The sequence below is a fragment of the Nannospalax galili genome, unplaced genomic scaffold, assembly GCF_000622305.1.
Source record: "Nannospalax galili isolate Female #2095 unplaced genomic scaffold, S.galili_v1.0 scaffold278, whole genome shotgun sequence".
NCBI classification, from domain to species: Eukaryota; Metazoa; Chordata; class Mammalia; order Rodentia; family Spalacidae; genus Nannospalax; species Nannospalax galili.
The window spans coordinates 12,844,614-12,859,437 of record NW_008347536.1 but is presented as its reverse complement, the minus strand read 5'-3'; the positions used below and the strand labels follow the sequence as shown (position 1 = coordinate 12,859,437).

The window sequence follows — 14,824 nt, the reverse complement described above, 5'->3', positions numbered from 1 at the left end:
TTTGCTTCTGAAAAGGTTAGAAAAATGAAGATTGAGAGCCTACTAAGAAAATTTGAACTAGTAAGATGCCAAATAGGATATTCACTGTTTTCCTGAGTTCCTGTAATTTGCCTAAACTGCATACTAGTTAATAATGAAAGACATTTAAACAACTTCAGAGATGAAAGTATCTCTTGTTATTGTATTAAAGAGAATAAAGTGTAGAGTATCAGTGACTTGCTTGGCCAACCAAATTTGTATAGAATTGGCATCAGCATCAAGACTAGATCCATTTGTAAGTTAAGAGATAATGTGCTTAGAAACAAAGATTTGGTATGAGTTTGGATCTAACCCTCTTACTAGTTCTCTTTCAGCTTTAGGTTTTTCTTATCCATAAAATGAAGATATAGAGGCTGGAGAGATGGCTCAGCAGTTAAGAGCACTGGCTGCTTTTGCAGAGGACCTGAGTTCAATTCCCAGCTCCCACATGGCAGCTAATGACCACCCATAACTCTAGTTCCAGGGGATTTCATTGCCTTCTTCTTACCTCTGCAGGCATTGCATGACACGAGTGCACTTACATACATGTAGGTGATATACTCATACACATAAAAAATTTTTTTAAAATGAAGTTATAATAGTAAGCATTTTATACTTACTATATATTCATATCTGGCGTATAATAAGGACTCCATAATTCTTTGCCTAGAAAACAGTGACCTTTTCATGGTGGATGTGTGAATTCAACTTTCTGCTACTGGAGTTGCAGGAACCATTTTTGGATTCCATAAGAGTCCAATAAGGTTGTCCCTTTCAGGTAGCAATTATGAGAGTTGAGCTTCCTTTTTAATTCTTGACCATTAGTGCTATGGCAATTGGACATTACTTGACCCTGAATGTATATTTCACATTAACTCACTTGGAAATGTGATTTTGTTGTTGTTAATGCTTGTTTCAGTTTTGTGTCCTGTGCTTAGATACTTTATAAGAGTTGTCATTCTTGGAAATTCTTTCTTTCTTTAAATATTTTTTTTTAATGTGTATTAGTATTTTGCCTCCATGTATATTAAGTGCACCTCTATCCTGCAATGCCTGACAGAGGCCAGAAGAGGGTGTCAAATCCCCTGAAACTGGAGTTACAGATGGTTGTTAGCCACCCTGTGGGTGCTAGGAATCAAACCCAGGTCCTTTGGAAGAACAACAAGTGTTCTTAACTGCTGAGCCATCTCTCCAGCCCTTTTCTTTTTCCTCTTTCCTTCTCTCTCTCTCTCTCTCTCTCTCTCTCTCTCTCTCTCCCTCCCCCCTCCCTTCCTTCCTTCCTTCCTTCCTTCCTTTTTTTCTTTCTCTTTCTCTTTCTTTTCTTCCTTTCTTCCTTTTTTTTTGAGACAGGGTTTTTATGTAGTTAGTCCTGACTGGACTGAAACACTATAAAGACCAGGCTGTCCTTGAACTCACAGAGATCCACCTGCTTATGCCTCCCAAGTGCTGATATTAAAGTCATGTTCTACCATGCTCAGCATTGTTAGAAAATTTTAAATAAAACAAATTTAAAAAGAAAGAAAAAAAGCTTGTCATGATGGCATGTACCTTTAATCCCAGTACTCAGGAGGCAGAGGCAAGAGGATCTCTTGGGCTACACAGCAAGTTCTAGGACAGCTGGGGTTACAGGGAGACCCTGTCTCATAAAAATCAACAAAAAACAGTGTCTTTTAAGACACTGTGCTTAGCCTGGAGTAATGGTGCATGCCTATAATTCCTGTGTTCAGAAGATGAAAGCAAGAAGATTGTGAGTTTGGGGCCAGCCTGGGCTACAGAGTGAGTTCTAGGCCAGTTTGGCCTACATGGCAAGATCCTATCTCAAAAATAAATACATAAAATTAAGAATGGGTGCTATTTTGCATTTCTAAATTAGTAACAGGGTAAATCTAATAGTATTAATTATATAAAGAGAAAATGGGTTTTGTTTTGATTTGTTTTAAGAACTTTTTTATAATTTCATACATATATAATGTACTTTGATTATGTTTCCCCATTATCTTCTCATCTCCTGCCTCAGAAATTAGTATTTTGAAATAAAAATTCAGAGATTAAGAACATTTTCCTTACTGAGTCTAGATTTGCAGATAATGTCCCAGATATATATTTTCAAAGACCTTTGGCTATTTAAGAGAAATAATTTGGCCTTTTGTAGTTAAAACAAAAAGAAAAACAAAAAAAATTATTCCAGAAATAGAAACTTTAGTCAAATTGTAAAATTATCCAAAGTATTATTAGATCACTACTGTAAATGAAGACTTAGCGATATTAAGCCCAGTTCTTGGTATCAAAGAAATTATTCACTCATAGGGGATATGAACAGACCAGTAGTAGAGCACAAAGCTTATATGTAGATGATGACAGGAAGGAGGGTGAATGGTTCCTTCTATTGTACCCAGACACAATCAGAAAAGGCTTTAAGGAGGATACTGCCTGTTGAATTTAAACAGTATTTGCCAGTGAGGGAGGATTTCTAAACAAAGAACAGTATGTTTAAATATACAGAAGCATAAAAGGAATACAGTTAAAGAAGTGCAGTACTTTCTGAAGGTTAGAATGAGGAGACAAGAAGACAGCAGTGATGCCAAATAGAAAGACAGGCACTGTGGGAAGTTTTGAGTGTCGAGTTAAAAAACCTGAACTTTGTCTTGTTGATGACTCATTGAAGAGGTGGTTTCAATTTTGATTCCCTTATATTGTGTCATTTAAAAATTGTGCTCCTGACGGGCTTGGTGGCGCACTCCTTTAATCCCAGCACTTGGGAGGCAGAGGCAGGCGGATCTTTGTGAGTTCGAGGCCAGCCTGGTCTACATACTGAGTTCCAGGACAGCTGGGGCTACAGAAAGACCCTGTCTCAAAAAGACCAAAAAAAAAAAAAAAAACTGTAAAGGAAGTAAAGGAATGCATGCATATTATACTCTTATTCACTTATGTTTCTTCTTTTTCAGGTTTACCTAAAGGTGAAAGAACCTATATTCCATCAGGTAATTTTTCAAATGACATACATTTTGAGTATTTAACAGTACATGCCTGCATCTTTATTTTCATTCTCTAGGAGATTATATGCAAATACAGCTTTTGAAAGTGAAACAGTAAAATGTCTTAAGAATATTCACCGTTAGCCTGGCATGATGGTGTATGCCTATAATTCCAGTACTTAAGAAATAAATACTAGCAGGAGAATCAGGACTTCAAGATCATCTTCATTCATACAGCAAGTTCAAGGCCACGCGGGGCCACATGAGACCTTGTTTCAAAATATAAAAAAAGGATTTTAAAAGAGATCACTTTGAAACAGAGGTACAAACAGGAGTCGGGCATAGGTAATTAGAGTATAACTAGGGCAGTCAATGTCACAGTCCAACTGGCTGTTGGTATTTAGTAACGCAGGTACAGTATCACTTTCAAAAGCAGATAGAACCTAGGAACTTCATATGCATATACATATATGTATAAAATCTTTTTATGAAACCAACCTGCACTTGGAGGAGGTAGCCAGGATCAGGAATTCAAGACCAACTTCAACTACATAGTGAGTTTGAGACTAGCTTAGGCCAGGTGGGGGGAGGAGCCTTTATGATACTTTGATCTAGAAAAAACACTGGGGTCTGGAGAGATGGCACTTGTTATTCTTCCAGAGGACCCATGTTTGATTCCCAGCACCCACATGGCAGCTAACAAGCGTGCGCCACCCACATGGCAGCTACAAGCGTGCACCACCACGCCCAGCTAAATAAAATATTTTTTTAAAAAAGAAAACGCAAATTGAAAATTTTGTGAATATTTGTCTTTTGATATATTTAGTAAACTTTTGAGATGGAGATTATACTGAAGAAAGTAAACACTGGAAATGTTATTGTAGGAAATGGTGGTCTTAAGTGCATCTCATTAAACAAGAGTGAAATAAAGTTGCAGCCTTAAGTAAAGAAAGCTGTTATTAGGCCAGGTGTCGTGGTGCATGCCTTTAGTCCCAGCTCTTGGGAGGCAGAAGCAGGTGGATCTCTGTGAGTTCGAGGCCAGCCTGGTCTACATAGTGAGTTCCAGGCCAGCAGGGACTAAAGGGAGACCCTGTCTCAAAAAGACAAAAAAAAAAAAAAAAAAAAAAAAGAAAGCTGTTATTTATTAATTACTATACCTGATGCCATGCAACTTCTCACTGATGACCCTGTATATTGAAGATTATTGAGCATTTCTTAAAGGGAAGGAGCTCAGGTATGAAGTAATGTGCCCTTAGTTAACACAGTACTTAAGAGGCAGAGCCAGGATTGTAACCTAGATGTAGCTCCTGTTACCATTCTTTTAACAAACTAGCTAACATACATACATATATAAACAAATATGTTTTTCAGGGATGTCAGAAGCCTTGTGATTTTAAAATATTTTTTCTTATATAATAAATAAATGTTCCTGTAACATTTCTTTTTGCTCTTTTTGAGACAGGGTCTCCCTGTAACCCCAGCTGGCCTGAAACTCACTATGTAGACCAGGCCAGACTAGATCTAAGAGATTCGCCTCCCTCTGCCTCCAAGTGCCGGGATTAAAGGCACGTGCCACCATGCCTGTAACTTTTTTTTCTTTTGTAGGAGAAAAATTATCTCCATTTATTTTGGTTCATATACATCCACAGGTGAATTTTAATACAAAAAGAAAAAAAAATTAGAATCTGACAAATGTTTACAAATAAGATATATTCCTGTAACTTTTCAGCTCAATACAACAATCATCTATTAAACAACAGCCTATTTGTTGGAATAAATTCTGTAACTTCATTATGGGGCTTTGCTTTTCTTCAGGCTATTTGAAAGCAGGTATATTCACACTGCTCTTGTTTATTGTAATTTGCAAAGTTGTCATCATATAATTGCCCTTTTATTTAGAAAGTTACTTACCCAATGAAAAACAAAAAGTTAATTTATATGAAAACTTCAGTTTTTATAATTTTTGCATTTATAAGAAAAATCATAACCACAAAACAAATAATTTGAAAATTTGGAATTAATTTTTAAGATTTTTGATGATAATCAGTTCTCCATTATTGTGTTTTAGGTCTATTTGATACTGTTTTTATTTAACAAAAATAGCAAATTATTAATGTTAACTACCCATGCTTCAGTATCTGTGTTGTCTAGTAATTTTTTTCTATGTATATAGCAATAATCTTTGCTGGTCAAAATGGAAGCAGGTTGAATACAGGATCTATCTATGTCCAGTGTGGTTTATATCCTAGGACCAGAGTTTAAAATCAGAATAGCCCAGTGCTCTGGATTTGCGTGCGCGCGCGCGCGCGCGCACACACACACACACACACACACACACACACACACAATCAGAGCAGGAGTTTCCAGACATAGGAACACATGAAGTTTCAGTGTGTCCAGAATAGGCATGGAAACTCTATGTGCCTTCTGCCACACTTCATCCTGTTCATCTGTATCCTTTGTAATGTTCTTTATAATAAACTGCCAAACAAAGAAACAAGTTACAAACATGGAAAGAGATAACTGGACATGTTGATGTATACCTCTAATCCCAGCACTCAGGAATCTGAGGCAAGAGGAGGATCAAGAGTTCAAGGTCAGCATAGTAAGACTGTCTTAAAGAAACAAACAAATATAAATATCTAAAAGAAAAGACTAGAATGAGCCTTGTAGAATTGGATTACAATTAGCAATGTTCATATGAACTCATGATTTGAATACTGTATTAAGAAAAATTTATGATCAAATTTAATATCACTAGTTAAAGGACAAATAGATACCATGTTTCTCCTGATGTGATTCACTGAGGACACAGCATCATTAATCATTGTCATCTGATAATCCCACCAAAAATGCATAACCTTAGTAAATCATGAGGAAATAGCAAACAGCCCCAAACTAAAGGAAATTCCACTAAGTAACTTGACTATATATTCCTTTAAAATGTCAGGACAAGCCAGGCGTGGTGGCGCATGCCTGTAATCGCAGCACTTGGGAGGCAGAGGCAGGTGGATCTCTGAGTTCAAGGCCACCCTGGTCCACAAAGTGAATTCCAGGCCAGCTGGGGCTACAGGGAGACCCTGTCTCAAAAAAGTCCCTCCCCTTAAAAAATAGCAAGATTGGGTAAACAAGATAGCTTGACTTCAACAGAATTACATAGTGAGACCCTGTCAGAAGAAGAAAAAAAAATGAAAATAAAGGGTGAATAAACATTTAAGATATCTGCTAACCAGATTCAATTCCCTGAGGGGGCGAAATTCGGGTAACAGCTCTACTTTACAGTCCAAGGTGATCCAGAAATCTCCAAATAAGAGCCAAAAACTATATTTAATTTAATGACCTTCTGAATAGGGTAATTCTGTAATGATGTAGCTTCTACATTAGAAACACCAGCATATCTTAAGGCAAAGGAACAAAAAAGAAAATCATTTGTAGGAGTAGATAAACGAATGCCTAATAATCAGTGAACCCTTTTAAGGGAGCAGATTGACAGATCAGTAATTGAATGTCTCACATGAGAAATCATCTGCTGTCCCAAGGAGCCTCATCACTTTAAATATCCCTGCCAGAGTAACTGTCTCTAAAGATGAGTCCCAGACATGGTGCAGCAGTACGCGGATACCTGTATTTTCTCATTTGACCCTCAAATTTTACAAGAAGTAGCACAGTGTATAAACAATGGGAAAAACAAGGATTTTTAAGTAGTTTTGACTAAAATTTTCTATTATGCTTCATTTGTACATTATATTATTAGGAATGTAAGGACACTGATGTAATTGGCACATTTGGAAAAAGATAACTAGCCTTTGTTTGTTGGGTTTTTTTTTGTTTTTGAGACCTCACTATATATACTAGGCTGGCCTCAGTCTCACAGAGATCCACCTGCCTCTACCCCCTGAATACTGGGATTAAAAGTGTGTACCACCATTCTTGGCCCATAGATAGCATTTTTTATCTGCTTATGTGCTACATAATGTGTCTATATTTCATACAGGTCATATAGATTGACTTAATCATTATTGTACTAATACATCATCTTTCTTAAGATAACTGAGAGTTTGGAAGGTTAAGTGATTTATTCTCTTTTTCTCATCTAGTTAGTGACAGAGAAAGCTAGGGGAAAAAAATTATCAGTGTTTTATTGTCAAACTCAGTGAACCTCCTGAGTCAGCCTCATGAGAACTGCAAATACAAGTATGTGCCACTGCACCTGACCCTCTCTTCTTTTAAAAAGCTGACTGTAAACTGGGCATGGTAACACACATGTATAATTCAAGCACTTGTGGGACTAAGGCAGGAGGATCCAGAGTTCCAGACTGGTCTAGTTAACATAGTCAGCCCTTTTGTCAAATAAAAAGAAAAAGTGGGGGGTGGGGGGGATATGAATATAGTAGCTCAGTGGCAGAGCACTTTCCTAGTATGGGTGATAAGAAAGAGGAGAGAGAGGGGAAATGATTGTGCTGACTTTATTTTTCTTTTCAATTTAGGTCATGTATGGAATGTTGGTCTTTACATTAGTACTTCGATCTATTTATATTGTTACATGGTAAGTAGTTTAGATCTATCATCTATGATAAAAGTATACTCAGGCTTATAAAACAGTAAATCTGTAGCGTAACTTGAAATAACATAAAAACCTAATTCCAGCAGGATACTGATAGAAAACAATAACCCAACATTTATTATGGTATACAGAAGACTCATTCTTGGTGCAGTTTGTTAATGGGTATCTGTTTCACTAAATTTTTCCTTTTCCCTCCCTTCTTGGGAGACTTGCACCCATGCCCACAGTTTGAATGCCTCATCTCCAGCCATCCATGCAGACTTACCTCCACTCCTCCACAGTAACCACCAGCTTTCAGCGCTCCACCACTGGCCTCTGGCTGGAGCTCCATGCTTTGTTCCCTGAGTTCCAATATGGCCTCTGGCTAAGTCTCCAGTCTGCTCACCCTCCAAATGGCTATAGCTCCACCCCTCTTCCCAAGGTGCGCCTCATCTTGCCCCTGACCGGCCTACTCTCTGTAGGCTCACTCTTTTTGGAGGAATGAGTAATTTTTCGGCTGCAGTATCATATGAAAAGAAGAATTCTAAAGTTAAAGAAATTTGAAGAAAGCTATATATGATGGCATCTACTTGGATGTGCATATTCACTAGGATAGTAAAGACCTTGAAAAAATACATTAAAATTTTTTTGTTTCATTATCAAACGTGCTTGACTAGGGAATCTTTTTTTATATAACCCCTGTCAAGAAGGGCTGTCAATGTTACAAAGTTTTCACAGGCTAGGGAAGTACCTCAGTGGTAGAGCACTTGCCTAGCATGCATACTCTAGTGTGCTCAATGCCCTGGATCCCATCCCAGACCCCATGTCCTCTCAACCAAGTATTCACTGAAGAGCATTTGGGTGATGTACATGTTTAATAGGAGTTTGTGAAGATTAAGTGACATTCATGAGTAAATAGGTCTGGGCTATGAGGTTTTTTTTCCCTCTTTTTGTTTTGTACTTTTAAAATAAACTTCATTTTGAGATAATGTAGAAATATGTGTGTAATACACTGTCATAACAAGGCTTTGGCATTGACATAGTTGAGATATAACACATTTCCAAAGACACAAGGATCCCTGTGTTGCCCTTTTATAATCTTATCTACCCCTTTCCTGCCCCCAATTCCTACCCCCTGTCAATCCCTGGCAATTGCTAGTGTGCTGGATAGCTTTAGTGTCAACTTGACAGACCTGGGTTGAGGGAGACTCAATTGGGCAATTGCCTCTATTGGACTGGCCTGTGGCAATGTCTGAGGAGCATCTTCTTGGTGAGTGATGTGGGAGGGCCCAGCCCACTGTGGGTGGTGCCACCCCTGGGCAGGTGGGCCAATGTAGCATATGAAAGTAGGCTGAGCAGGGGCCAGGGGAGCAAGCCAGTAAGCAGCATTTCTCCATGGCCTGTGCTCCAGCTCCTGCCTCCAGGTTCCTGCCCTGAGTTCCTACCTTGGGCTCCCTGATGAACTGCAACCTGTGAGATGCAAAATAAATAAACCCTTTCCTCCCCAAGTTGGTATTGGTCAGAGTATTTTGTCACAGCAATGAAGAAACAAACCATGACAGTCTCCCTGTAGCACCAGATGACCTGGAACTTGCTATGTAGACCAGGCTGGCCTTGAACTCACAGAGATCTGCCTGCCTCTACTGCCACCACACCTGGCAAGAAACATAGTTTTTAAAAATCTGAGAGCCAGGCATGGTGATACACACCTTTAATCTGAGCACTTGGGAGACAGAGGAAGGCAGATCTCTGAGATCCGGGCCAGCCTGGTCTAAATAGAGAGTTCCAGGCTGGGAGCTACAGGGAGATCATGTCTCAAAAGCCAAGAAAAAAAAATCTGGTTTGATTATCATTCTCATTATTACTGGGGGGCATGTGCTACAGCATGTGTGGAGGTCAGAGGACCACTTTGTGGAGTCGGTTCTCTCCATCCACCTTTACATGGGTTCTGGGGATCCAACTCAGGTCATCAAGCTTGCGTCAGGCAGCAAGCGCCTACACCCAATGAGCCATCTCGCTGGCCCAATCCCTGTCTTTTAACTGGAGTGTTTATTCAGAGTACAGCTTCAGTTACAGCAAAGACCCCAGGATTGAAGGGGTCATGGAGAGAAACTGAGGCTTTGCACCCCAAAAGGCAAGAAGAGGCCATTGGTGAAGGTGTAACCTCAGTTTCAGTGGCAACCCCAGCCTTTTGGAGATGCCGGGACCATGGGATGACCACCAAGGACAGCGGCAGGTGTGGAATGGAGCTGGCCTGGGTCTGCGAGATGAGCTGGGTGTGCTGTGGACTGTAGAGTCAGCGCAGTGGAGCTGCCAGTACCCTTTGGAGCCCAGAAGATCGTGAATGAATCCCAGATGTCCAGCCTTGAGCTACTTTGCTGGACTTTGGTTTTGCTTAGGTGTGTCCGATTCTTCCTGTTGAGATAGGACAGTACTTGTTTTAGATTTTACAGAAGCCCACGGTTAAGAGACTTTTCAAAGAGACTATGGACTTTAAAGTGTTTGGATTTTTTAAGGACTGTAGGACTTTTAAGATTGTACTGTCTTATGTTGTGATATTAATGTTAACATTGTATCTTGGGGCCAAGAATTGGAAAGGTTACAGTTTAATAGTGAGGTATTTGTGTGTCAGGTTGACAATGGGTCAATTGTGCTGGATAGCTTAAGTGTCGATTTGACACACCTGGGTTGAGGGAGCCTCACTGCCCTGAGTTCCTACCTTGGGCTCCCTGATGAACTGCAACCTGGGAGATGCAAGATAAATAAACCCTTTCCTCCCCAAGTTGGTATTGGTCAGAGTATTTTGTCACAGCAATGAAGAAACAAACCATGACAGCTAGTCTTCTATTTTTATAGTTTCATCCTTTCAGAAAGTTATAAATGTAACTATACAGTATATAACCATAGAGATTTTTTTTTTACCTTGACATAGTTCTCTGAAGTATATCAATAGTGTAGACCTTTTTATTGCTGAGTATTCCATGGTATAGATGTACCACAGTTTAACCATTCTCTTCATGAGTAACTTCCAGATCCAAACTATCATAAAGCCATTGTTAACTATGTACAAATTTTTTATGAAAACACATTTTCTTTTCTCTGGAATGAAGCCCCAGAGTAGAACTGCTAGATTCTATGGTAATTGTATGTGTCATTTTTCTCAAACTGCTGAAATATTTTTTAGAGTAGTGCTTAGCAATGTATGAGTGACTCAGTTTCTCTACATCTTCACCAACATTTGGTCTGATCACTATTTTTGTTTCAGCCATTCTGATAGATAAACACTTATTATCTTGTAATTTTTAAGTTTTTATTTATTATTATTATTATTATTATTATTGATCTTTTTGAGAAGAGGTTTCCCTCTAGCCCCAGCTGGCCTAGAACTCACTATGTAGACCAGGCTGGCCTCAAACTCACAAAGATCTGCCTGCCTCTGCCTTCCAAGTTCTGGGATTTCTTATTTCTATTTTATGTGCATGAGTGTATTGCCTGCATGTATGTAAGTATACCTCTGTCACACAATGCCTGTGCAATTCAGAAGAGGGTGTTGGATTTCCATGGAACTAGAGTTACTGACAGTTGTTAGCCGTCATGTGGGTGCTGGGAATCAAACTCAGGTCCTCTGGAAGAATAGCCAGTGCTCTTAAACTGCTGGATCTTCTCTCCATCCCTCTTAACTGTTTTTATTTTATGTATATGGTGTATTGCCTGCATGTATGTAAGTGTACACGTATCATGCAATTCCCACAGAGGCCAGAAGAGGGCATCAGATCCCCTAGAACTGGAGTTATGGATTGTTGTTAGTCACCATATGGATGCTGGGAATTGAATCTGGGCCCTCTGGAAGAACAAACAGCAAGTGTTCTTAACTGCTGAGCCATCTCTCCAGCCCCAATATCCTATCCTTTAAATGTCCATTTCCCTAATGGCTAGTGATGTTAAATGTATCTTCATGTACTCTTTACCATTAGTATGTCCTCATTGGTGAAATATCTATCATGTCTTTGTTCATTTTCTTTTGGATTTACAAGACAACAAGGATAGCTTCTTGCTTTTATTACTGAGTTTAGAGATTCTAATTTTTTGTCAGATACATGACTTACAAATACTTTCCCCAGTTTAACTTTGTCTTTCATATTCTTTTCAGAATCTTTTCATCAAAATTTTTAATTTTGATGAAGTTAAATTTTCAGCTTTCCTTTTTGTTGTTTTTGTTGTTTCTTTCTTTGTTTTAAAATGCCATAGCTGACCTGGAACTCACTATGCAGACCAGGCTGGCCTCAAACTTGCTGAGATCTTCCTTCTTCTGTCTCTGAGTTCTTGTGCTACCATGCCTGGCTTCACTTTTCCTTTTTATGGATCATGGTTTTGGTGTTAAGCCTAAGAACTTTATACCTAGCTAATGATCACCAGGATTTGTTCCTATATTTCTTTCCAAAGAATCATATAGTTTTATATTTTACATTTAAGTCCATGACTTGTATTGAGTTAATTCTCTAATAGGATCCAAGGTTTAGGTTAAGGAACTATTTTTTACATATTAATTAATTGCTTCAAGACTACTGATTGAAGCCACTGTCTTTTAGTTGCATCTGTGCCTTCATGGTATTTGAGTATATTTCTTTGGGTCTATTTGTGATGTATTTTCTGTCCTATTGATCAATGTCTGTCCTTCCACTAATAACACAGCCTTGATTTCTGTAGCCGTACAAGCCTCCAGATCCCATGGATTGATTCCTCCCACCTCATCTTTTCAAACTGTTCTTTGCCTTTCCTTATTTTTTATTTTTATGTCTTGTGGAACTGGGGAATCAAACCAAGAGTATTACAAATGTTGGTAAACATGCTTCCACTGAGCTACACCCATACCCCTCTTTATACATTGTAGAATAATATTTATATGTAAAAATCTTACTGGAGTTTTGGTAAGAATCACATTAAACATGCTTATCAATTGACATCCTTACTATACTGTGTCTTGTAGTCCACAAATAAATTATGTCTCTGGATCTATTTACATTTTTTTCTTTCATCAGCATTTTTTTATTTTTGTGTTCTGTTTTGATTTGATTTTATGTGTATGAGTGTATTGCCTGCATGTGTGTGAGTGTACCCATGTCATGCAATGCCACGGAGGTCAGAAGAGGGCGTCAGATTCTCCTGGAACTGGAGTTTAAAACAGTTTGAAGACACCATGTAGCTGCTGAGAATCAAACCCTGGTTCTCTGCAAGAGCAGTCAGTGCTCTTAATTGCTGAGCCATCTCTCCAGCCCCTGTTTTTGTGTTTTTAAGTAATTGTAAATGTATTCTTTTTTACTTTATTTTGTTGTGGTGATAGGTGTTCAAACCCAGGGTGCACTGTTTGCTAAGCATACCCTCTACAACTGAACACTACCCTCATGTTGTATTTTAAAAATTTGGTGTGTACATGTTCATTGGTATTATAGAGGAATACTATGGATTTTGTTTATATGTATATTTTATTCTGTCACTTTACTGAATCAGTTCAAAAAAATAGTTTAGGGCTAGTGAGATGACTCAGCAGGTTAAAGAAAGCTTGCCACCAAGCCTGATGACCTGAGTTCATTCTCCAGGACCCTCAAGTGAAAGAAGAGGACTAACTCTTGCAAGTTGTCCTTAGAGCTCCATGTGTGCATGTCTTTAGATCTCCATATATATGCATGTACACACACAGTAAATATATAATAAATTTTTTTAAGAAAGAAAAATAAGATACTTTAGAGATTTACTACAAGTAGAGATGAGTATGGTTTTCCTTTTGTCCTTATTGACCTGACTAGAACTTCAGGGCTATACTGAATAGGAATGGTTAGAGGCAGTATCTGCCTTTTTTCCAATTTGAGGGAAAAGCATTTTGTTTGTCTCTATTAAGGACAATGTTAGCTATATGTTTTTTTGAAACAAGGTATCACTATATAGCCCTAGCTGACTTGGAACCTGCCCTGTAGAACAAGCTATCCTTGATCTCACAGAGATCCACTTGCCTCTGCCTCCTAACTGCTGAGACTAAAAGCATGGGCTATCACCCCTGGCAATGTTTTTGGTTTTTTGTTTTTGATAGAATATCTCTTATTTATTCTTCGAAAACTTTGTACATGTAAACAGTACATCTTGATCATATGTATCCCTGAACTCTCTTCTTCTACTCCCTCAGGAACCTCCACAGGCACTCCCAACATGTCCCCCCATGCTTCATGTCTTCATCTTATTTTGTTAATAGCCTACTGAGTCCAGTTAGTATTGCCTGTTGGAATGTTGGCTGATCTTGCTGATTTGATTGTGTGCAAGTAATCATTGCTACAGTGAGTTCATGGGTGCCATGTGTTGTATCTAAAGATAGCATTTCACAACACTCCTCCCTATCTTGCATTCTTTCCACCCCTCTTCTGCTGTGTTCCCTGAGCCTTGGGAGTGAGGAGTTGATATACATGTCCCATTTAGGGCTAAACATTCACTAGACACTTATTCTCAGCACTTTGACTAGTATGAATCTCTGGATTAACTGTTGACCACTGCAGAGAGAAGCTTCTCTGCAGAGAGAAGCCAAGATTGAGGGCAGTACTAATCTATAGGTTTAAGTATAATTTTTTAGAAGGCAGCTTGACAACATGTTATTTAGCAAAACAACAGTAATAGATTACTCCCCAGAGCCTATGACCTCCTGATCCTTAGACTTTTGACAAAATTTATAGCACCCAGCCCAGATTCCTTCCTGTGGAGCAGGGCTCAAATCCAATCTCAAAGCAATTAGTCACACCCATAACCTTTGTGCCACTGTTGCACCCATGGGTACATCTTGCTTGGCAGGTTGGTGTTGCAGCATGCAGGGTTAGTTGCAGGGACACCATCGATGTCCCCAATGGCCTGCACAGCACCTTGCGGCACTATGAAAGCTAGCGAGCAAGGAGGATGTTTTCAGGTCAATTCCAGATTGTTTTCTCTGTATCCTGCAATCACAGTGTATTGTTTCCTTAGCAGTCTCTTAGCATCTAGTTCTGATGGGCAGCCAAGAACAATGGCAGTAGCCGATATATGCTTTTTGTAGATGTTGAGGAAGTTGTCCTCTGTATTAATTTGTTAGGGTGCTACAACAAATACCATAAACCGTAGGATTTGAACAACAAAAATTAATTTTCTCACTTTTAGAGGTTAGAAATCTAAGGCAGATGAAGGTGTCAGCAGATTTGGTTTATTCTGGTATCCTCCTTGACTTGCAATTGGCTACATTCTCTCTGATCTCATCAGGTTTTTCTCCACACATGTA

The 14,824-nt window shown here is 38.9% G+C and overlaps 1 protein-coding gene across 3 annotated transcripts in view; it reads left to right on the top strand.

The window, feature by feature from the left end:
- The window catches only part of Acer3 (alkaline ceramidase 3), a 198,653-nt gene that overhangs the window by 134,447 nt on the left and 49,382 nt on the right, over nt 1–14,824 (top strand). For all 3 annotated transcript variants that reach the window (XM_029568869.1, XM_008844216.3, XM_029568868.1), the window contains 2 exons: nt 2,964–2,999; nt 7,481–7,539. In XM_029568869.1, coding sequence (XP_029424729.1) covers nt 2,964–2,999; nt 7,481–7,539 — 95 coding nt within the window. The remainder of the gene's footprint in view (nt 1–2,963; nt 3,000–7,480; nt 7,540–14,824) is intronic.